The 25306-nt window shown below is 48.2% G+C and overlaps 1 protein-coding gene across 1 annotated transcript in view; it reads left to right on the plus strand.

Annotated features, from left to right (window-relative positions):
* The window catches only part of LOC138293867 (guanylyl cyclase C-like), a 695267-nt gene that overhangs the window by 421953 nt on the left and 248008 nt on the right, over positions 1 to 25306 (plus strand). The window contains exon 16 of the mRNA XM_069233168.1: positions 4411 to 4497. Within this exon, the coding sequence (XP_069089269.1) occupies positions 4411 to 4497 (87 nt within the window). The remainder of the gene's footprint in view (positions 1 to 4410; positions 4498 to 25306) is intronic.

Genomic DNA, 25306 nt, shown 5'->3' on the forward strand with positions numbered 1-25306 from the left:
CTGGGCAGGGGTGCCTTCCAGTCTGCAAATTGTAAAATCTGACGATCTCATGAAGAGCATGAGATTGCCCGGACTTGGGTGCCTCACAGTAAGGACCAGCTCTCTCATTCCTGTGACTGTGTATGGTACAATCTCATGAGCAGCTGTAGTATGTGTGAGTGGCATGTTATGGTTCCCTCTGAGTAAAGTACTCTCAGATTGAAATTGGCATATTGGTTAATAATTCCTTCTTTCGCAAAAGTCCATTGTGGTGGGTGAACTTTCTTAGTCTGTGCAGCAAAGAACTGGAGCTCTCTCCTGTCTAAAACTCGTGCCACCCGTAACATTTTACATTTTTCAAAATGCCTGGAAACACATTTGTTTCTCAAAGCTTAATTTTCTACTTGTACCTCCTGGAAATTTATTTTCAATGGAGGGTTCCTAATGGGTAGCTGCTCACGTTACATAAGAAATAAAACAATCTGCTCTCTCTAATGCATAGTGAGCATCTTATGAGAATCTGTAGAGTGCAGTTGAATGGTAGTGCTCCCTCCATGTACGAATCCGCTTTACTGCACATGTACGGTAGCAGTTGCAAGGTGCGGTAAAGGTACAGTTGACAGGAGGTGCACCTACCATGCATGGATCTGTTCCCTGTGTGGTACAGTTTCATGAAGTGTTGTAGCGTGTGTGGTTGGCAGGGAGTGTTTTTCTACAGGTAAGAACATAGGAGGTCACCGCCAGGGCCAATGACCGCGGAAGCACCGCCAACAGGCTGGCGGTGCTTCCTGGCCAATTCTGACCGCGGCGGTAAAGCCGCGGTCAGAAAAGGGAAACCGGCGGTTTCCTGCCGGTTTTCACCTGGCCATAGGAATCCTCCATGGCGGCGCTGCAAGCAGCGCCGCCATGGGGATTCCGACCCCCTTCCCGCCATCCTGTTCCTGGCGGTTCTTACAGCCAGGAACAGGATGGCGGGAACGGGTGTCGTAGGGCCCCTGGGGGCCCCTGCACTGCCCATGCCACTGGCATGGGCAGTGCAGGGGCCCCCTAACAGGGCCCCATAATGATTTTCAGTGTCTGCTTAGCAGACACTGAAAATCGCGACGGGTGCCACTGCACCCGTCGCACCCCAGCAACTCCGCCGGCTCCATTCGGAGCCGGCTTCATCGTTGCTGGGTCTTTCCCGCTGGGCGGGCGGGCGGCCTTTTGGCGGTCGCCCGCCCGCCCAGCGGGAAAGTCAGAATGACCGCCGCGGTCATTTGACCGGGGTGCGGTCTTCTGGCGGGGGAACTTTGGCGGGCGGCCGCCGCCACCCGCCGAAGTTGGAATGACCCCCATAGTCTCCTGCTCTGTAGGATACACTGTGCAACTTCATAATATGTAATATGCAAGTTGCAGGATGTGACTCGCTCTGAGTAAAGATTTTCAGCATGAATATACAGTATTATCTCATTAGTTGCTGTTGAGCTTGCAGTGGGTGGCTGTCTCCAACTAAAGATCTAGTCTTATGTGAGCATAGTTTCACAAGTTGTAGAATGTAGAGTTGCTTCCCTTAAGCCAGTGCTAAAATGTCCTTCTTGAGAACATATGCCACATAGGTTTTGTTTTTCAGCTCTGCATAGGTTGGTCAAGGTCAAGCACACTATCACATTGTAATACAGGAATTGAGTTTGGTAAGAAAATGACCAACATTTTCTAGCCCCAACAAGCATGACAGACACCTTCACAAACACAATGCAAATTGCAATATGTGTTTTCTATAAGGGGGTGTTTGAAAGAGTGGTTGAGTTTTATTTAATCTGGATTCTGTAGCTTTCGTGGTTTAATGCAAAATCCTCTTGATCCGTTTGACAGCAAACAAACCTTAGCATGATACATTGGGTCAGGTCATTAAAAAAAAAAAGATCTTCTTTTTGGACAAAATAGAGTTAACTTTTTGAACCACGTGGGAGACGATGAATCTCCACTGGTGGGTGACGGATTATTAATGGAACACAATGGTTGTGAATATGAACTCGGGCTCAGAATAAACGCTGCTCAACTAATCAATGTCTTTGTGATTTTTTGTTTAAAGAATGTCAAGAAATATATAACATTAAAATAGTCCTTTTAGTGAGCATGTGAAAATGCGAGGAATTCTGCTTCTCACTCCAGATACCGTACGGAGAGGGGTTGCTTAACAGAAATATTTCAAAATTGTTCCCCTACTGTCTGACAGAATAAGACCCTACCATATGGAATGGAACTTACTCATGATCGGGAGACCCTTATCTAAATCGCACAAACGAACCCACTAATCTGGTTAACCTGGCTACCCATCAGGTTTCTTTCTGCAATTATCGACTAAAAGGGAAGTCAGCCTAATGAAATAAACCCCACTCTGGAAGCAGAGTCGTAAGAGAGAGGACTTGCGTAAGGCGGGCCTTGAACAATATGTTAAAAATCTTTAAGCGTTGTCAGTTACTTCTGAAGGAGTTAGTGAAAGGCTTAAGTCTTCACTGTGGTTTGAATGTTGTATGTCACTATCAGATCAGAACTGAGTATGAAGCTTCAAGAATTTCTATATGGTTTTGTGACCCTTCAATGAGTTCGAAAATATTGACTTTCAATAGTATTGCATCCAGTACACCACCTGCCTCTACATCATAATGGTAACCCTGGTAACTATTATAGTCACCTACTATACTTATCTTTCCTTACTTGCATTGAGCAGTTAGGCCGGTGGAGTACATGCAATATTATTGTCATGCAATATAATGAATAGAACATAGTGGGGAAATGTATTGCTGTAGAGGCTATTACAAGTGGAAGATTGTTTTTGGATATTGGTTCTCCAAAAATGCAATTCATATAGATAATGGACAAACTATGTAAAAAAATTTGGGTCAGTTTAGCTTATGGGATATGTTCCAGTCCAGCTGCCAAAGGTCACATTCAACCTGGGTAGGACTCCGACATGGCTGAAGGACACGCCCAGTTATGATTGAGCATCACCAGGATGCTGGTGGAAGGAGATGCTGCTCTGTGTGACCAGATTGCTTTGCATCCCCAGATATACCAAGAGGACCCATCACTGAAATTCTCACTGTAAGTAGTTCCTTTTAAAGAGGGCTACCACTCTTTCAGCTAAGAAGCTCTTTCCACAGAGTCTGGCTGTATCCCGAAATGTACAGAGGATATGTAGGGCAGCAGTGTCAAAAGCCATTGAGAGATCCTGTAGGTCACACAGTGCCAATGCCTCCATCCTGTTTATTGACATATATTGCCTCCATCTGGGTAGCTGCTTTTTACTGCACTCTGGTTTGAGCCTAGACTGTGTGGTGCTGAAAAGTGAATTTAATGTGACAAGTCATTAGAGCTTGATGCCTCCCACTAACTCAGATGGTTTTTTGGAAGGTAGAAAACCAGCAGTCAATCTGTAGTTTTTAGATTCCTAAGAAATAAGTGTTAGGTTATTTGAGGAGAGATCTTAGTTGGAGCACGTTTACAAGACAAGGAGAAAGCATGGAGAAAGGGACGTGTGGACCTTTGGCAGCTACCTCTTGAATTGATCAGAATGGTTTTTTTAGCATTGTTCAAGAGGCTGAGGCATTTCCGTACTTAGCAGAATTAAAAACAGATTGTAGGAAAGTGGTGGTGGTGAACAGCAATGCGCACTTGTGTGTTCTCCTTGGACAGAGGCTTCCACACTGCAGTCACTGTCAATCATCTCTTCATGTCAAAGGCATGGAGATGGATCACTCTGATCCATAAAAGTGATAGTTAGGAGCTCCACGTCTAGCCATTGTGCTAGTCTGACAGCATGCAGAATTCAGGTTATACCCTAAATTCGAAGTTTCTCTGGGCAGTCGTCTTCTTCCAAAATACCTTTGTAGCTATCTCATGCAGCACTTTACCCCATGTCTAGTGATGTCTTGGCCTTTTTGATGCATCTTACATGCCAAGCAACTCACCAGTGACGCAAGCATTGTTATACTCTATCATAGCTGCACTGGGGGACACACTTTTTACTGCACTGCCTCTGAGTTCAGTCATGGATTGAATATCTTTTATAAACTTTATCCAGAAATACTGCCAGCATCCTACACCTACTTCTCCAAGGTGAGATCCCAATGCTATAACTAAATCAATGAATCATACATCTCTGCTTGTCACATACAGATTTTTATGACCTTCCACTTCACTCTTAATTAGTGCACTTCCTGCTTTTGGCACCTCTGTTGTGTCAACTCAAATGTGAGAAGGAGCTAAAATGACTGCTATCTCCAGAACAATCCCGAGTGGCAGGGAGTATAACTTGATCTTACAAACTGCTAATATTCTTATGATTACTTGATTGATGTGCCTGAAGAAAGGCACAGTGACCTAATAATTGTCAAAACCCAGAAGGGATATCAAGGGAATATTTATTTATTTTTTCTTTCCTCTTAGGATGTCCTGAATGATAACATTTCATATCCTGATGGCACGTTCATGGACTTGGAATTTAAAATATCAGTCCTGTATGACATTGCCAAGGTGAGTACCAGGGAAAATGGGTGGTAGGGGTCCACATCATTTGCATTTATGAACGTTTACCACTTATGAAGTAGCTAAGGATCGAGGTGTCTAGCCAAGATAATAATGGCTGTTTTCACTGTGCAAAAAAATAAGTTTGACCAGGCAATACAAATGTAAATTGGTCAGAATTATTGTCTGTCAGAGCCTTTTAGAGAATTAGATCACTTTTGGCTCATTTATTTAAAATTAAAATAAAATGTGTGACAGTATCTTATTAATAAATGCTTGGAAAAGTACATCTATGCCCTTTTAAGAAACATTTCATATCAACAATGTCAACCTCCATTGTCTGCACAACAGACACTCCAGACCTTTCTAGGTCAGGGACATGGGCCCAACAGACAGCAACAACCTGGCCATCAGGGGCAGCACTACTCTCAATCTTCTGTCCCTCCAGCCACAATCTCCATGTCCTTTAGTGGTCCCTTACCAGCACACAGCCATTTAGTAGGAGGCAGGATCAGCCACTCGGGGATGGCAACACATTAGATCTCACAAATGGGCCCTGCAGATTGTCCAACATGACTACACTGTGCCATTCCTTTGTGACACACTTCACCTGGCACCTACATCAGACCATTTCTCAGAGAACCATGTGATCATTTTAAATGCAGCCTGTTTTGGCCAATAATGATGGTACCGCCTTTGGAGGTAGGTACTGGGTGCTATTTCTATGGCTTTCATATGATGCAGAAGGGTGGAGGCCACTATCCTATCCTAGATCTTCATCCTTAACGCCTTCCTGTGCAAGAGCAAATTCAAAATGCTCACCTTGTCTCAGGTTCTCTCTGCCCTGGATCCAGGAGACTGAATTGTGGTGTTAGACCTGCAGGATGCTTAATTATTTGACATCCCCATTCCTGCAGAACTACAGATGCTACCTGCACTTGAAGATGAGCCACAAACACTTTCAGTTTTCTATGTTCCTTTTTGGCCTCACCGGTGCCCTCGTGGTATTTGCAAAGGTGATGGTGGCGGTTGCAGCCCATCTTCAGAGCCCAGAGGTACCTGTCTTCCCTAACTCAACGGCTGGCTGTTCAAGGCAGGTTTGCCACAGTTAGTATAGAATCACCTCCAGACACCTGTGAACCTTTTGACATCATTGGGGTTCTAAATCAACCTGCTGAAGTTTGCAAAAGATCCCCTTCACTGGAGCCATCCTGGGTAAAAAAGAGCTGCAGAGGTGCTTGCTCAACCACAAATGGACCAGCAGGAGGTCCTACTCCTGCTTTGCCATATTTCCCTCACCCCCCAGCATTGCTGGTGGTAACAAATGCATAGTTACTGGGTTGGGGAGGTCATCTGATAGAGATGGAGTATAGAGGGATCTGGTAGAGACCTGCCTCCACATTATTTGGCTGGAGCTGTGAGAGATTCAATTGGCATTGAAGGCTTTCCTCCCCTCCATCAAAGGATGGCTGATGCAGGTTCTCACAGACAGCACTACCACCACGTAGTACTCCAGCAAGTAGGGTGTGGAGGTATCCTGGGCCCTGTGCTAAGAGGCTCTCTACCTTTGGAGCTTGCGGAATTCTCAGTGGATTTCCCTGACCGTACACTGCTTGGCTGGATCTTTAAAAGCCAGGGAGGACAAACTCAGCTGGCGGCTCCTAGCAGATCACGAATGGCAGATACACCCAGAGGTTACACAGGGTATCTTCCAACAATGGGGAGAACCCTGGCTCGATCTATTCACCACTAATGAGAATATGCAATGCCAGCACTTCTGATCACTGGAGATCCCAAGAAGGCTCTCTCTCAGAGACACAGCCCATATAGAATGGAGCACTGCGACTCCTGTATGTCTTCCCATCGCTACCTCTCATTCCCTAAGTTCTGAAGAAGATCAAGGCTGGACCACTTCAGAAGGACCTCCTGTCACAGCAGCAGGGTAGGTTCCTGCACCCAAGCCTGCACAACCTGTATCTCCATATGTGGAGATGGAACGGAGTCAGTTGATCACCCTTTGATCTTCCTCCTGAGGTTATTGATGTATTCTTCAACAGAATTTGTGAATGAAGGGCGTTGGTTTGGTGCAGTACCTGCCAGTTGGACCCGGTACAGATAAAACTGTTGGATGTGTTGTTGTCTGCTTTTTTTTTTTTTGGTCCAGCTGGGTCTTGCTCTTGACACAGTTAAAGATTACCTGTTGGCCCTTTCAGTCTTTTTATTTAACATTTGCCGGACCAACCGTCCTTGTTCAGATCACTGGCAGTGATGCAGTTCCTAAAAGGTTTACAGCATATGTTTCCATCTAAGCCCTTTATGATGCCACAATGGGACTTAAATCTGGTTGCCATATTTTTGCTGCTAGAAGTATACAACATAAGAACAAGTTACTTACCTTCTGTAACACCATTCTGATGGGTACTCTCTATAACTGCAGATTCCTCACCACTCTGCCACCTCCCCCTTTTCTGGTTTGGGCTCCTTAAATCTAAAAATATCCCAATTTAGGAACCTGCTCACTGGTTTCTTCAGTTTGCAATTGGACTCTGCATCTGAGGGTATGGAAGAGTTTGTGAAAGAAACTGACGTCAGCATGCATAGGTGGTGCATTATATGCGGCCCTCGTTTGTCACTTCTAGAGTAGAATGGCATCAAGACAGAGTCGCACGGTGCCACGTTCCGGCACAAAGAAGCACTGCTTTTGAGATTTCTGGATCCAGTCTAGCGCCTGGGGAAATTCACTAGGTGAGGAATCTGCATTTAGAAAGAGTATCCACCAGAAAGAGTGTTACTAAAGGAAAGTATTGTGTACTTCCTTGCTTAATGGGCACAAGTATGTGGTAAATTGCAGTGGTGAAATAACGATTCCTGAAGGACACCACATTTCTTAAGATTCCTGGATGGTGTGGTTTCATTTTGGTTTGCTGGTTCCAAACCATAAAAATGGATTAAATGCACCCAGTCTCACAGCAGGAAACTCCTACAGTCCTTTACGCTTTATAAAAGAGTGCTGTGGTCAAGAATGCTTTTTACAAGATCAGCAGTAGCTAGTTGCTCCTTGTCAGATTAGTTGAATAGCTCCAACTTTAAATCTCTTCATGCATTCCCATCCCTCTGACAGGTCTGGTTGTTAGGTTTTAAGATTCTATGCATACATACAGTTGTACCTCTTATTTTCTATTTTTCTGCTGCTGAGAGAAAGGTGAAAATGTAGTAACTGTCTAATTGTTTACTATAAATAGTCAGCTTATTAGTAGTCAGTCAAACTTTATTATTTGATTACTGTAAACCATTACAATATACCATACAACTTATATAATGGTCTTTAAAATGAGTGTACTAGAACTATGTTGAGCTTGAGCTTATCTAAAAAGCATGAGATGACAGCAATTATTTAAATCACTATTAACAATATAACAAATGTATTCAAAGTGAAGGAGCTGTCTCTTCAGGAGGCTCTTTTCATAGATTTTGGGAGACCAGGTTAATTTCTAAAAACAAAAGGGTTAACAAACTTGCACACTGCTTTTTTCAAGATGAGATGCTTTTTCAGTGTACAGTACTGTTTCCAGGTTTCCATAAAAATCTCCTCGTAGAGGACATTGTAAACTTTATAAGACTAAGAAAGTGTTTTTCCTACAAGCTCCAGTCCTTTTTTTTAAAATCATGAATTTTAATAAACCAATGTTTAATTGAGTATTTACACCACATAAAGTTTGTATTAAGGCCTACCAACAAGTGTGGATTCCCATTTGATTAAATATAAGTTGAAGCAGGGATCTTTGCTCTTGAGCTGCACCGAGCCATGTAGACAAGATGTGCAAGATGTTTTTGAGGGTTGTACTACTGACTATCAACTCCATAATACCGTCATATAAGAATATTGAGGACAGAATGGTCAATAGTCATCCAAGCATGGGATCTTTTAGAAAAGTTATTTTTCCCTTGAAGGCGTGACAAACTTTTTGAGCTCTGTTTAGTTTATTTTTTAAATACAACATAGATCACAAGAGATTTCCAGAGCTCACTCATACGTAAATCATTTAATGTTTCTTCATGATAAGATCTCAACAGATTTTGTTGTTTTTTGTTCATTATTTCTAACCACACAAGGTAATCCAATATTGGGTTGCTAGAAGATCCCAATTTATGACATGCTTGTAAAAATGGTGTTTGCCAAACTATTCTCTGGTTTACTAAGCCAAACTGTAACTTTATTGGGCTTTGAGAAGCATTTCTTGAGAGACAAAAAAGTTGTCTGTAGATTTTACATACCATTTTGTTTAGCAAGACAGCTTCTTTACACAGTATCACCTGACATCCAAATGTGATTGTTGGAAGGGTTTTCGTGCTTTTGCCACTTTGCATTATCTCCTATCAGTGTCCCCAACGATTCCTAAAAAAGGTTGCGTGTGCTGTTCCTAGAGAAGGAGTGTTAGAAATGGGGTCTTTGGTTGACAGTCAGGTTACCCCCTGTTCAAGCAAGGACCCTCACTCTAGTCAGGGTAAAAGAGAATCACCCTCAGCTAACCCCTGCTTACCCCCTTGGTAGCTTGGCAGAGCAGTAGGCTTAACTTCAGAGCGCTAGGTGTAAAGTATTTGTACCAACACACACAGTAACTTAATGAAAACAATACAAAATGACAACACCGGTTTAGAAAAATAGGAAATATTTATCTAAACAAAACAAGACCAAAACAACAAAAATCCGACATACACAAGTCAAGTTATGAATTTTTAAAGATTAAACAAAAAAATAGCGCTTAGAAACAAAAATGCTTCGATGAGATGTTAACACGGCGTCGTGACGGTGTCGTTCCCAACAAGCCGACACCAGCGGCGCCGGACACGGAGTCGTGTAGACCCCCAGGTACAGTACCTTTGGTGAAGAGTGAAAACAAGCCGATGCGCGAAGTCGGGGATCGCGGCGTCTGTGCGAAACTTTGAATCCGTGCACTTCGAGCGGCGTCGGTCACGACGTGGTGTGGCGACTTCCACGGAGTCGCGGACTTCAGCGGGGCTTCTGCGGCGTCGGGCCTGCGAAGAGCGTCGCGTTCCAGCGAAGGTCACGGCGTTGGGTGCAGGCGGCGTTACCGGATTCAGCAGCGGCGTCGGTCCGGAGTCGTCCGAAGTCGATTTCCTTGGATTTCAACCAGCTTTCCTTTCAAGGGCCCAGGACTGGATAGGGCACCACTTGTCAGAGCAGGAGTCTCTCCAGAGACTCCAGGTGCTGGCAGAGAGAAGTCTTTGCTGTCCCTGAGACTTCAAACAACAGGAGGCAAGCTCTAACTCAAGCACTTGGAGATTTCTTCACAAGATGGAAGGCACACAAAGTCCAGTCTTTGCCCTCTTACTCTGGCAGAAGCAGCACTGCAGGAAAGCTCCACAAAGCACAGTCACAGGCAGGGCAGCACTTCTTCCTCAGCTATCAGCTCTTCTCCAGGCAGAGGTTCCTCTTGGTTCCAGAAGTGTTTCTCCAGTCTGTAGATTTGGGTGCCCTTCTTATACCCATTTTAGTCTTTGAAGTCACCTTTCTTCAAAGGGGACTCACACCTACTCGTGAAATCCTGCCTTGCCCAGGCAAGGCCTCAGACACACACCAGGGGGTTGGAGCCGGCATTGTCAGAGGCAGGCACAGTCCTTTCAGATGAGAGTGACCACTCCACCCCTCCCTCCTAGCAGAGATGGCTTATCAGGAAATGCAGGTTACACCCAGCCCCCTTTGTGTCACTGTCTAGTGCGAGGTGAAAAACAACCCAACTGTCAAACTGACCCAGACAGGGAATCCACAAACAAGGCAGAGTCACAGAATGGTTTAAGCAAGAAAATGCTCACTTTCTAAAAGTGGCATTTTCAAACGCACAATCTTAAAATCAACTCTACTAAAAGATGTATTTTTTAATTGTGAGTCCAGGGACCCCAAACTCCACATGTCCATCTACTCTCTAGGGGAATCTACACTTTAATCATATTTAAAGGTAGCCCCCATATTATCCTATGAGAGAGACAGGCCTTGCAACAGTGAAAAACGAAATTGGCAGTATTTCACTGTCAGGACATATAAACCACATTACTATATGTCCTACCTTATCCATACACTGCACCCTGCCCTTGGGGCTACCTAGGGCCTACCTTAGGGGTGCCTTACATGTAAGAAAAGGGAAGGTTTAGGCCTGGCAAGTGGGTACACTTGCCAGGTCGAATTTACAGTGCAGTGGCAGGTCTGAGACATGATTACAGGGTTACTTGTGTGGGTGGCACAACCAGTGCTGCAGGCCCACTAGTAACATTTGATTTACAGGCCCTGGACACCTCTAGTGCACTTTACTAGGGACTTAACAGTAAAACAAATATGCCAATCATGGAGAACCAATTACGTACACATTTTAAACAGGAGCACTTGCACTTTAGCACTGGTTAGCAGTGGTAAAGAGCCCAGAGTAACAAAAACAGTAAAATCAGAGTCCAGCACACATCAACAACCTGGGGAACAGAGGCAAAAAGTTAAGGGAGACCACGCCAAGGATGAAAAGTCTAACACGTGTCCCCCCCAGCTAAAAGTGGGGAGCAACTACCCAACCTCTTGGGAGTTCTCATCACTAAGGCGGAAGAACCTGTGACCATCAGCATTGGCGTGCTCTGTACCAGGACGATGTTCCACCGTAAAGTCCATCCCCTGTAGGGAAATGGACCACCTCAACAGTTTTGGATTCTCACCTCTCATCTGCATTAACCATCTGAGGGGCCTGTGGTCGGTCTGAACTCGGAAGTGAGTCCCAAACAAGTAGGGTCTTAGCTTCTTCAGTGCCCAGACCACAGCAAACGCTTCGCGTTCTATGGCACTCCACCAACGTTCCCTGGGTAGTAACCTCCTGCTAATGAAGGCTATGGGTTGATCTAGGCCCTCTTCATTAAGCTGTGAGAGTACTGCTCCAATACCATGCTCTGAGGCGTCTGTTTGCACAACAAACTCCTTGGAGTAGTCAGGTGCCTGCAGCACAGGTGCTGTGCACATGGCAGCCTTCAGGGCATCAAAAGCGTTCTGGCAAGCCTCTGTCCAGATCACATTCTTGGGTTGCTTCTTAGAAGTCAACTCAGTTAAGGGGGTAACAATGGTACCATATCCCTTAACAAACCTCCGGTAATATCCTGTGAGACCTAAAAAGGCTCTCACTTCAGTCTGGGTCTTGGGAGGCTCCCAAGCCAGAATCGAGGTCAATCTTAGGCTGTAGGGGTTCCACCTGGCCACTCCCCACCTGGTGTCCTAAGTACACCACAGAACCCTGCCCTATTTGTCACTTGCTCGCCTTAATAGTGAGGCCTGCCTTCTGCAGGGCCTCTAACACTCTCCAGAGGTGTTGCAGGTGTTCCTCCCATGTGAAACTAAACACAGCAATGTCATCCAGGTAGGCGGCACTGAACTCATCCAGTCCTGCCAACACCTGGTTGACCAACCTCTGAAAGGTGGCAGGGGCGTTCTTCATCCCAAAGGGCATCACATTGAAGTGGAAGTGCCCATCCGGGGTAGAGAATGCTGACCTCTCCTTTGCCCCCTCAGTTTTTTTTTTTTTTAATCTGTTTATTAAACTTAATACAAAACAAAGCACAAAAGTAGCAGTACATTACGTATGATTTGGTGAGAAAACACCTAGGGGGTCATTCTGACCCTGGCGGCCGGTGGCCGCCAGGGCCACCGACCACGGGAGCACCGCCAACAGGCTGGCGGTGCTCCCACGAGCATTCTGACCGCGGCGGTTCAGCCGCGGTCAGAAGCGGCAAGTCGGCGGGCTCCCGCCGACTTACCGCTGCTCGGGGGAATCCTTCATGGCGGCGGAGCGCGCTCCGCCGCCATGAGGATTCTGACAGCCCCTACCGCCATCCTGTTCATGGCGGGAAACCCGCCATGAACAGGATGGCAGTAGGGGGTGCCGCAGGGGCCCCCGTAAGAGGGCCCCGCAAAGTATTTCAGTGTCTGCCTTGCAGACACTGAAATACGCGACGGGTGCAACTGCACCCGTCGCACCCCTGCAACTACGCCGGCTCAATTCTGAGCCGGCGTCCTCGTTGCAGGGGCATTTCCTCTGGGCCGGCGGGCGCTCTTTCGGAGAGCGCCCGCCGGCCCAGAGGAAATGTTTAAATGGCCGCCGCGGTCTTTTGACCGCGGTGCGGTCATTTCACGGCGGTACCTTGGCGGACGGCCTCCGCCGTCCGCCAAGGTTAGAATCACCCCCCTAGTTTCTCTCCATGTGCTTTTCTTAACGTTTGTACATTACACTGCACAACACTGCTGTATTTTAGTGTACTGGCTTTCCATAAACTTTATATAACTAGTAACACTTGACATGGTGGTTATTATTCTTAAATATATATGTTGGCGTCAATTATTATAGTGGGAGCATATATCTGTACAGGCCCTAAGGGCTACATTTCTGTGTGTGCGCTTTGGTGTGGAGGGATAACAGTATCATGGAGCGGCTGATGGGTAGATATATTATGGGCTAGGCCTGGTGGTACAATAGAATGGATCTGTTTTCGGCAAACTCAATTGTTATGAATAGTTTTAGTAATAGCGTATCCCAAGAATGTTGAAGGGACTAACTCATGGTGGGTATTTGTCATCTCTGGATTCAATTCTAACTACGAAAAGGTCCCAGCTTTCGATCCCGCCTTGTATCTGACCTCTATGTTGTGATTGCCTCAGGGTTTGAGACTCCGCCAATGTGTAATCATGTAGGTCTCGTAGCCAGAGGGAGTGAGGAGAGGCATTTGGGGCCTTCCAATGTGTAGCTATCAGGCGTTTATATGTCACGAATGCTAAATCTACAAACTTGTGAACATGTTTATCTCCTTTTGTGCGGTGTCGTATATTAAGCAGGCAGGATTCTGGAGTAGGAGTTAGCAGCTGGTCTATCAGGTCTGCGGTTGTAGCAACAACTTGGTTCCAGCCAGTGTTGATCACGTGACATTCCCAGACCATATGGTAGAAATTTGCTGCGGGGGTAGCGCATCTTGGACATATGGAGTTAGCGCCTGGGTATATTTTATGAATACGAGCTGGGGAGAGATATGCATGATGCACATAATTAAATTGCGTGTATCTTAGTCTGGAGTTGCGAGATACGGACTTGATCGAAGTGAGGGCTGTGTCCCAGGATTTTTGTGCAATTGGTGCGGGAAGGACGGAGTCCCAGCGATGCTTGACCTGGGTTAGGGCTTTGCAGCTTCTTGTTAGGAGTATTTTGTATAGTTTAGTAACAGCACGTTTTGCCTCCCCCATAGAGCGTATTGCAGTAAGTAGGAGGGATTCGTTTGGTTCATTGTGACCGCAGCCCCATATGTTACGTAGGAGATTAGTTATGGCATTGAATGTCAGAAAGGCTTGTGGTTGCATTACCTCCACAGCCACCAGATCTGCAAACTTGACTGCTCTGGAGTCATAATATAAGTCTCCTGTGTTCAGAGTATTAACCGCCCGTACGTCATGATGAGAGGATAGGGCGTGAATGCCCGGCAGCTGTGGTAATGGGATTAGGGGAGAGTAGGGGAGGGGCTGCATTTTGCCCTGCACATATCTTTTCCAGCAGTGTCTGGCCGAGTCCAGTAAGGGAGTATTATGTAGTAGATGAGGGAGACCCGTTAATAACCATGTCAATATCGTTGTTGGGGTTATATAAGCCATTATTGCTGTAGACTCTGCATTGGACGGCTCGTTGAGCCATTTAGTGACCCATTGAAGTTGGGCTGCTGCATAATATAGCTCAAAGTTCGGCATGCCCAGGCCACCCTCCTCTTGTGGATATTGCGTGGTAGTTAGGGCTACTCTACGTCTGCCTCTGCCCCAGAGCAAGTCAGTTAGTAGGGAATGCACTTTGTGGAAAAATGAGCGTGGTAAGGTCAACGGAAGTGCAGAGAAATAGTATAAGAATCTCGGTAATATTAGCATCTTGACTATTGCTATCCGGCCCATAGGCGATAAAGGCAAGGAACTCCAAAATGTCAAGGAGCCTCGGGTGGAGCGAAGCAGCCTATCTAAGTTACCTTCCCTTAGGTCTGACATAGAGTGATATACTTGAACACCTAGATATTTGACGGTCTGGTGTGACCATGGTAGTTGATGCATGGGGAGAGACGCTCGTTGTTCAGGGGGCAGACAAGTAAGAGGGAAGATACAGGATTTAGACCAGTTCACATGCAAGCCAGAGACAAGAGCAAACCTATTCAGTATACGCATTATCTCAGGCAGGGAGGCAGAGTAATTACGCAAATATACCAGGGCGTCATCTGCGTACAAGGATATTATGTGATATGCGTCAAACTCCTTTATGCCCCATTTATGTGCACATCCCCTGAACTTAATTGCGAATGGTTCCATAGCTATTGCGAACAGCAATGGTGAGAGCGGGCAGCCCTGCCTGGTTCCTCTGTTCACAGGAAAGGCCTCCGACACTACCTGTCCGGTTTTAACTCGGGCTGTTGCTTTGGAATATAGTGTAGTAATCCAATTAATAAAGCCACTCCGGAATCCAAACGCCTTGAGGGTGCGGAATAGATATTCCCAACCCAGCGTGTCAAACGCCTTCTCTATATCTAGTGACACGGTCACACTCTCTGGGTCAGTAGTATTATGCATGATACGGATTAGGCGCCTTATATTAAAAAAGGTGTTTCTACCCGGGATAAATCCTGACTGGTCGGGGTGTATTAAGTGTGGCAAGTGGGGGAGCAATCTATTTGCTAGGATTTTCCCTAGAAGTTTGCAATCAGTGTTCAATAGAGAGAGTGGTCTATATGATCTGACATCCAGTGGATCACGCCCTGGTTTTGGCAGGACCACTATTAATGCTTATCTCATAGAGTCTGGCAATTGTTTTCTATTTCGCGTTTCATTAAACACCTCTAGCAAGGGTTGCAACAAGTGGGTGCTTTGTGAGTTGTAATATTCTGGTGGCAGACCATCTGTGCCAGGGGTCTTGCCACGTGCCATCTGAGAGAGGGCCAAGCGAAGCTCCTCAATAGTAAGGGGGCCGTCTAGGATATCGGCATTGTTGACGATGTTCGAGTTTTGGGGAATCTGAACTAGAAATTCAGCCAGTTGTTGTTCTGTAGGGGGGGTAGAGGACTGGTATAGCATGTGATAATACATGTAGAAGGCCTTATTGATGTCAGCTTGAGTGTTAACCTCAATTCCTGTTTGTAATTTGATAGCTCCTATCGGCGATGATTGCGGTGATTGACGCACCAACCACGCCAGCAATTTGCCCGATCTGTCTCCCTCAGCATGTTGTCTCGTTTTAGAGTGTCTATAGTCGTGTCTGCTAAGACTGTCATCCGTTTCTCTGTATTTTGCTTTCAGTGATATTAGTGTTTCTGGAGGGGTATTATTTGTTGAGACTTCAATCTTCGCTCTGTGTATTTTGGCTTCCAATTTTAATAACTCTGTGGTCAGCATTTTCTTAATGCCCACAGATGCTGCCAGACAGTGTCCTCTAATTACTACATTATGGGCATCCCACTCAGTGGCTCGGGTTGATGTTGTGTTTTTATTTAAAGAGAAATAGGTCGACAGGCATGTGGCCAATTCAGTATTAAAAGGGGGGTCAGTCAGGGCGTCTGGCTGCAGGCGCCATGTTGGAATACGGGCATGTATGTAGCCCCAAAGCAATATGGAATAGTGTGGGTTATGGTCTGATATAGTACGGGCTAGGTAGCCAGATGTAGTTACCTTTGGGATTATGCTAGGTGTAGCGAAGAACATATCCAACCTAGTGTAAAGTTTGTGCACTGGTAAGTAGAACGAATACTCACGTAGTGTGGGATGGGAAGTTCTCCAAATTTCGCTTAGCCCATTATTGGAAGCCCAATCTACCAGGTCGAGCGATGCTCGTTTAGCCGGGGTGTGAGCTAGTGGAGGGGTAGAACGGTCTTTCAAGATATCTAGAACGTAATTAAAGTCCCCGCCCCATATGGCATCTGTTGCGGGGTCGCTGAGCATGCTACTGCCCAATGTCCCGAGGAAGTCACTTTGGTTTGCATTAGGAGTGTATAATGTTATCAGGGCTAAGGGGCCTCCGTCTAAAGTACCCTCCAGTATCACGTACCGCCTGTTTGGGTCACATTGTTTGCGGGACATAGTGTATGGAACCGTGGGGGCTATCCAGATTATAGCTCCTCTGGCGTATGTCGAGAAGGTGGTCCCATATAATTGGCCTTTCCATTTTGTTTTGGTATATGCCAACGAGGACTCATCTAAGTGGGTTTCTTGCAACATGGCTATGTGTATCTGGTGCCTCCTGAGGTATGTATAAATCCGTTGCCTTTTGCTTACGGATGCCATGCCCTTTACGTTCCAAGTGAGAATTTTATAGTGTGTGGTATAGCGCTGATTTTGGGATGCCATGGGATTTAAGTGAGACAATGTAGGGGGGTACCACCTGTGGTTGCGCAAGCCCGATTTTCTTTCTTATTTGATACATATACATATCATCTAGCCTCTTAGCTACTGGAATGTGTGACCTGCCTTTTAGGTTTACATTGTGGTGTGGCGCACTGCAAATAGTACATGTCAATACATATAACAGTAAAACGTTCCATTCAACTACAACTATAAAATCTGCTATATTTAGCAACAGTAGCAGTTGTGGTAAAAACAAGGGGGTAACGAAACTTGTCATCTTGGGGTAACGGTCCATATGGAGCGGGGGGTGTTCCAAGACTACGGGTGGTTGAGTGTCTTAGACCCGGCCCATTTTGCGCATGTTGGTGTCCTTGCCAAACAGGAGCGGCAGCGAGCCGAGCACACAAGGTAATGAAAGTGATTATGCGATTATAGACGACGAAAGTATCCAGGTAGGAACAGCGGATGGGACGACCTCCAGTGTTCAGGGGCAAAGATTTAACAAATGTCATCTGCTGATCGTGGAGTGAGGTTAGGGCCGCGGGCAGATTCCGTAGAGTCGGAGTTTAACTCTAGGTCAGGATCTGCTTCTGATTGCCCAGATAAGGATGTCGGTGATACGTTAGCGAAACGCAACGTAGACTGTAGCAGTAGCGATCGTTCAACTCGTGATTGTTCAGGGGAAGGTTTGTTATCTTGTTTACTGCAAGGTCTACGTTTATCCCTCGGGGGTAGGCTTTTGTCACTGGGGGGGTAGTGGGTCAGCTGGTCCTTTTGCATGAAACTATGTCCATGCGTCTTCAGGAGTAGTGAAAAATAGAGTGCGGGTATTGTCTTGTATGCGGAGTTTAGCGGGGAACAACAAGGAGTATTTAATATTGTGCTCTCTTAGGCGCTCTTTGATCCGGTAAAATGAGTTTAGTTTTTTTTGTACCTCTACTGTGAAATCCGGGTAGGCGGTTATTTGCATGTTCTCAAAGTGCATTGGGCCTGTTTTTCGGAATAGTTGTAATATAAGGTCTCTATTGCGGTAGTTCAGTAATTTTGCTATGAGGGGATGTGGATAAGCACCCGGTGGTGGGGGTCTGCCTGGGACCCTTTGGGCACGTTCTATTGAAAAAAACGTTGGAACGTTATTTTTCAGCACCGATTCAATCAGCCACTGTTCGATAAAGAGTTCTGTATTGGGGCCCTCTGTGCGTTCCGGAAATCCCACGAACCGGATGTTATTTCGACGCGATCTGCCTTCGGCTTCTTCGGTTCTGCGTTTAAGTGTCTCAACTTCTGCTGTTATAGCACCCAGTTGGGATTTAACCTCAAGCATAGATGGTGTGAGGTGCGACGTATCTTTTTCAAGCTCAGCGACCTTTTCTGCTAGCGCCTGTTGGTCCGCGCGGAGCAGGTTAACATCTTCTGTAATTGAGCCAATCTTCGCCTCCAGAGTTGTTTTAGTGTCAAGTATGGCTTGCAGAACTTTTTCGAATTGTGTTGAGTGCATTTGCAATGTCCCTTCCATTTTCTGAAGGGCTTGATATGTGTCTGAAGCCCCAGATAATAGAGGCGGCTTAGTAGGGTCCATGGTTCCAGGGGGCGCACGCGGGGTCTTTGGCTTTCCCATCAGGTGGTTCCCGTACAAAGCTATTGCTGATCTCTGAATTCAGCGTTGCGTTGTTTAATTTTATCGCAGTGGCTAGGTGCTTCGGCGCCGGCGGCGTGTCCCATGTGGTGTAGAGGGGTCTAACTGCGCCACGGTGCCTGAGGATGTCAGGCGGCCCCTCTTTTTCCCACTACGCACTCACCAGTAGGCGCCACCAAGGTCGGTTGCTTCTGCAGTTTATTTCCATCTGCGTTCCTGTTAATTTTTGCGCTGATGTGGCATCAACTCTTCGTCTACCCTCAGACTAGGCTCTGCTTTTCTTTGCTTGCCCCTGCTGTGATGGACCGGCACGTTCCCTCGTAGCCGCAACCCACTATGGCTGAATCGCGGTGTATTAGCCCCTCAAGCATCCATACTTCTTTGTGTCTGGCGGCCTTTCAGCCACTGTCCCAGCCAACTAAGGGCCTACGTGTCCTCCAGAGGGGCACAGGAGGTCCACGGAGCGCCCGTGCGTCTTGCCTGCTCAGATCACCCGGCGTCTTCCGGCCGCAGCTGCGTTGGGGCGGGGTCCCCGAGGCGCAGTGATTACGCGGGCAATCCGCCACTTACCGCCTGTGGGGAGCTCCGCCACCCCACGCAATCGCGGCTCCGGTCGCCCCGATTTTTTGGAGCTAGCAGCGCTCGGGCGCCTCTCAGCTCGATCGTGCGGCGGGGTGGGCGCCTCGAGCGTCCCACGGATCGGGCGCGAGCCAAGTGTCCCAGGCAGCTCCTTCGGTGCTTCGCTCGCCGCCGCCTCCGTCACGTTGGTTCAGCGGCAGGGGGAGATGGTTTTCAACCCCGCAGCGGGTCAAGGCGTCTTTATTCAGGATCTTTGTTGTAGGCTGGGTCGGAGCTGCGATTTATGCATCCGACCCGGTCGCCATCTTGGACACGCCCCCCTTTGCCCCCTCAGTTAAGGCAATCTGCCAGTACCCAGATGTTAAATCAAACGTACTGACGTACTTGGCAGCTCCTAACCGATCAATGTTCCTCAGTCAGGGAGGGGGAGAGGATCACTCCCTCCACAGACCCATCTTTCTCTCCTGCAGACAGGAGGTTAGGAAGAGGCTCACTCTTTTCCTCCACCCCGTCATCTGTCGCTAGGAGCATGGATAGCTCAGTTCGCTCAAAGTGTGGTTTGAGGCGGTTGACATGTAGGACCCTCAAAGGGTTCCTGGGGGATTGCAAGTCTACCAGATAGGTGACCTCGCTCTTTCTTTCCACCACCTCAAAAGGCCCAGTCCACTTATCTTGGAGAGCCCTAGGCTCCACTGGTGCCATGACCCACACTTTTTGTCCAGGCTGAAACTCAACCAGAGTGGCATTCTGGTCGTACCACCGTTTCATATCCTCCTGGCTTGCTTCCAGGTTCTCCTGAGCGAGACTCCTGAAGCGGGCAGTCTGGTTTCTTAGTGCCAGCATGTAGCTAAATACATCCTGGGGTAGTTTGCTAGGAGCTTTCTCCAAAGCCTCCTTCACCAGACTGAGCGGTCCCCTCACAGGGTGGCCATAGATGAGCTCAAAGGGGCTAAAGCCAAGTCCCTTTTGAGGCACCTCCCTGTAAGCGAACAGAAGGCATGGCAAGAGGACGTGCCACTTACGCCTCAAGGGCTCTGACAGGCCCTGAATCATGCCTTTCATGGTGCGGTTGAATCTCTCAACCAGACCAATACTTTGGGGGTGGTAAGGGGTGGTGAACTTGTAGGTTACCCCACACACCTTCCACAGAGACTTCATATAAGTGGATATGAAGTTTGTACCTCTATCAGATACCACCTCCTTGGGGAACCCCATGCGGGTAAAAACTCCCATCAAGGCACGTCCCACCACGGGGGCAGTGACCGTCCTTAGAGGAATGGCTTCTGGGTACCGTGTGGCATGGTCCACCAAGACCAGGATGAACCTGTTGCCCATGGCTGTCTTGGGATCCAGAGGCCCCACAATGTCAATTCCTACCCTTTCAAAGGGAGTACTGACTACAGGTAAAGGTTGGAGGGGAGCTTTGCATTTCCCCCACTCTTGCCACTTGCCTGACAAGTCTGACAAGACCTACAATAAGCAGCTGACTGCTTGTGCATCAAGGGCCAGTAAAAGTGGGAGACAAGCCTCTTATAGGTCTTGTCCTGCCCTAGATATCCTGCCAACGGCACATCATGAGCCAAACCCAGTAGGAAGGCCCTGAAGCACTGGGGTACCACCAGCATACGAGGTGACCCAGGCTCAGGAACCTTAGGCTCACTATACAGGAGGCCATCCTCCTAATAAATCAGGTGAGTACCTGGCGCCTCGCCAGCCGCCTGGGCTGCAGCCTGCTGCCGTAGCCCCTCAAGAGTAGGGCACTCCTTCTGCGCTGTGTAGAATGCTTCCCTGGTGTGTCCCCCTTCCTGCTGCCACTGCGACAGCTCAGGGACCTCCCCCAGTTCAGCCACCTGTTCCCCTGTAGGCTCCGGGGCATCACCCTCAGGCTCTGCCTCCTCCCGGACCGTGGGAACTTCTGGGGCCGGTTTCCCGCGCCCCCTGTCCTTCCTCTTCTTGGCGGTCCCCTGGGCCACTGTTACAGGCTCCAGCGGCTCTTGACTACCCTGATTGGCTGCCATAGACCGGGTGGATACGCGTACCCACCCAGGCAGACCCAACATCTCCAAGTGAGACCTGTGTTCCACCTCCTTCCAAGGGGAATCCTCCAGGTCGTTACCTAGCAAACAATCAATAGGCATGGTTGGACTCACAGCTACTTTCCAGGAACTTGAGACCACCCCCCATTCAAAGGGAACCTGCGCCACTCTGCAGAGGCGCTCAGAGTTGTCTACCGCAACTACTTGGTGAAGTACCCGGGGATCAATCTGCTCTTCAGACACCAGGTGACTCCTCACTGTAGTCACACTGGCTCCTGTGTCTCTAAGAGCCTCCACCCTCTGTCCATTGATAGTCACCCATTGCCTGTATTTCTTAGTGTTATCAGGCACTAGGTTTCTCTGGAACATCTCTAGTGAGACAAGGGTCATTTCTGCTGGTTCCCACCCACCTGAAACCAACTCCTCCCCAAGCGCTACACTCGCCAAACCCTGGGACGGTGCACCAGTGGGTGCCGGTGTACTTTTGGGGCATTTGGGGTCCCCCCTCACATGACCCACCTGGTCACATGCATAGCACTTATGTGGGGGACCACCTGCCACTGGCTTCCCTTTGGACAACCATGGCTTCTTTTCACTGGGGGGGTGGGAATCCTTACCTGGGAATCAGTTTGGGGCCCTTTAGAGAACTCCCCCTGTTTGCCCTTACCCCCCCCTTTCTTCTGAGAGGGACCCTGCCCACCCTTGGCGTGGTCTCCCCCATACCTCCTTTGGACCCTGGTGCTCTCCCAGCGGTCCGCTTCCTGCGCAAGCTTCCTGGGGCCAGTCAGCTTACTGTCAATGAGGTGCTGGCGCAGCTCTGGAAAACATAAACTGTACAAGTGCTCCCAAGCAATTAAATTGTAAAGCCCCTCATACGTGTTTACCTTACTGCCCTTCACCCAACCATCCAGTGACCTGCAGAATGAATCAACACATTCCAACCATGTTTGGGATTCCTTTCTCTTGTAGGATCTAAACTTCTCCTTGTACTGCTCAGGGGTGAGACCATACCTGGTGAGTAAGGCCTCCTTCATGACAGGGTAGGTGAGACTCTGAGCATCCCCTAAGGCCGTCAGTGTGTCCCTCCCCTCTGCCTCAAAATGCTTCCACAGGGCTGCCCCCCAATGAGCTTCAGGGACCAAGTTCATGTGGAGAGCTGACTCATAACCCTTGAACCACAAGTAGATATCATCCTCCCTCTTATAATCCCTCACAAGGTCTTTTGGGATGTGTACCCTTCTCTCCGGCTGCACTGTAGGATTGCTGCCACCATCCCTACTGGACTGGCTCCTCTGATCTAACTCCTTTAAGTTAAGCTCATGAGCCAGCTGCATCTTCCTTTCCTCAAGGACTGCTCTTCTCTCATCTCTTTCTTTTTCCAGATTGAGCTTCTGCAGCTCCAATAGGTATGCCCTCTCTGCCTGTCTGTCTTGCAACTCCTCAGGTGTCAGACCCTTGGATGAGACACTGCTACCTGCCCTGGAGACCTTCTCCCTGGACATAACAGGCCCACCCACAATACCATTGTGTACTGAACACTCTTCCTCATCCTCCTCATCTCCCTCATCCTCTGTGTGCCCTTCAGTGCTCTTGGCTGTCACCCAGGCCCTCAGCGCCTTTTGCAGCTCCTCCTTCCTGGATGAGCTCTTAATGGGACAGTCAAAACTTTTACAGAACTGCTTCAACTGAGCTTTGGTATAACTCTCCAATTTCTCAAGGTCAAAGTCAGCTCCAACTGATGCATCTCCAAGTAGAGACATGATGAAAGGTAAAAAGAGTGCAAAGTTCCAAATGCAGAAACAAGTTCCCAAATGAAGTTCAAAGTCAATCAAGGATCAGCGAAAAAAACCAAAGTGGACGTAGGGAAAAATCCACAAAAAGAGAAAAAGCAAAAATCTCAAGACAAGCAGTATGTGGTCATGTAGTCTGTCTGAACTCAAACAGTAGTGTACACTTAATTACTGTATGTCAAGTACAAATACAAGTTTAAATCCCAACCGCTGATCACCAATGTTAGAAATGGGGGTCTTTGGTTGACAGTCAGGTTCCCCCCTGTTCAAGCAAGGACCCTCACTCTAGTCAGGGTAAAAGAGAATCACCCTCAGCTAACCCCTGCTTACCCCCTTGGTAGCTTGGCAGAGCAGTAGGCTTAACTTCAGAGCGCTAGGTGTAAAGTATTTGTACCAACACACACAGTAACTTAATGAAAACACTACAAAATGACAACACCGGTTTAGAAAAATAGGAAATATTTATCTAAACAAAACAAGACCAAAACGACAAAAATCCGACATACACAAGTCAAGTTATGAATTTTTATAGATTAAACTCAAAAATAGCGCTTAGAAACAAAAATGCTTCGATGAGGTGTTAACACGGCGTCGTGACGGTGTCGTTCCCAACAAGCCGACACCAGCGGCGCCGGACACGGAGTCGTGTAGACCCCCATGTACAGTACCTTTGGTGAAGAGTGAAAACAAGCCGATGCGCGAAGTCGGGGATCCCGGGTTCTGTGCGAAACGTTGAATCCGTACACTTTGAGCGGCGTCGTCACGACATGGTGTGGCGACTTCCACGGAGTCACGGACTTCAGCGGGGCTGCTGCGGCGTCTGGCCTGCGAAGAGCGTCGCGTTCCAGCGAAGGTCACGGCGTCGGGTGCAGGCGGCGTTACCGGATTCAGCAGCGGCGTCGGTCCAGAGTCGTCCGAAGTCGATTTCCTTGGATTTCCACCAGCTTTCCTTTCAAGGGCCCAGGACTGGATAGGGCACCACTTGTCAGAGCAGGAGTCTCTCCAGAGACTCCAGGTGCTGGCAGAGAGAAGTCTTTGCTGTCCCTGAGACTTCAAACAACAGGAGGCAAGCTCTAACTCAAGCCCTTGGAGATTTCTACACAAGATGGAAGGCACACAAAGTCCAGTCTTTGCCCTCTTACTCTGGCAGAAGCAGCACTGCAGGAAAGCTCCACAAAGCACAGTCTCAGGCAGGGCAGCACTTCTTCCTCAGCTATCAGCTCTTCTCCAGGCAGAGCTTCCTCTTGGTTCCAGAAGTGTTTCTCCAGTCTGTAGATTTGGGTGCCCTTCTTATACCCATTTTAGTCTTTGAAGTCACCTTTCTTCAAAGGGGACTCACACCTACTTGTGAAATCCTGCCTTGCCCAGGCAAGGCCTCAGTCACACACCAGGGGGTTGGAGCCGGCATTGTCAGAGGCAGGCACAGTCCTTTCAGATGAGAGTGACCACTCCACCCCTCCCTCCTAGCAGAGATGGCTAATCAGGAAATGCAGGTTACACCCCAGCCCCCTTTGTGTCACTGTCTAGTGCGAGGTGAAAAACAACTCAACTGTCAAACTGACCCAGACAGGGAATCCACAAACAAGGCAGAGTCACAGAATGGTTTAACCAAGAAAATGCTCACTTTCTAAAAGTGGCATTTTCAAACGCACAATCTTAAAATCAACTCTACTAAAAGATGTATTTTTTAATTGTGAGCTCAGGGACCCCAAACTCCACATGTCCATCTACTCTCTAAGGGAATCTACACTTTAATCATATTTAAAGGTAGCCCCCATATTATCCTATGAGACAGACAGGCCTTGCAACAGTGAAAAACGAAATTGGCAGTATTTCACTGTCAGGACATATAAACCACATTACTATGGCCCTCATTCTGACCTTGGCGGGCGGCGGAGGCCGCCCGCCAAAGTCCCGCCGTCAGGTTACCGTTCCGCGGTCGAAAGACCGCGGCGGTAATTCTGACTTTCCCGCTGGGCTGGCGGGCGGTCGCCTTCAGACCGCCAGCCAGCCCAGCGGGAAAGAGGCTTCCACGATGAAGCCGGCTCGGAATCGAGCCGGCGGAGTGGAAGCTGTGCGACGGGTGCAGTTGCACCTGTCGCGTATTTCACTGTCTGCGCAGCAGACAGTGAAATACATGTAGGGGCCCTCTTACGGGGGCCCCTGCAATGCCCATGCCAGTGGCATGGGCACTGCAGGGGCCCCCAGGGGCCCCGCGACCCCCCCTACCGCCATCCGGATCTCGGCGGTCCGACCGCCGGGATCTGGATGGCGGTAGGGGGGGTCGGAATCCCCGCGGCGGTGCAGCAAGCTGCGCCGCCGCGGAGGATTCAATGGGGCCGCGGTACACTGGCGGGACCCCGCCAGTGGTGCCGGTCCGACC

The sequence above is a fragment of the Pleurodeles waltl genome, chromosome 4_2, assembly GCF_031143425.1.
Source record: "Pleurodeles waltl isolate 20211129_DDA chromosome 4_2, aPleWal1.hap1.20221129, whole genome shotgun sequence".
Taxonomy (NCBI): Eukaryota; Metazoa; Chordata; class Amphibia; order Caudata; family Salamandridae; genus Pleurodeles; species Pleurodeles waltl.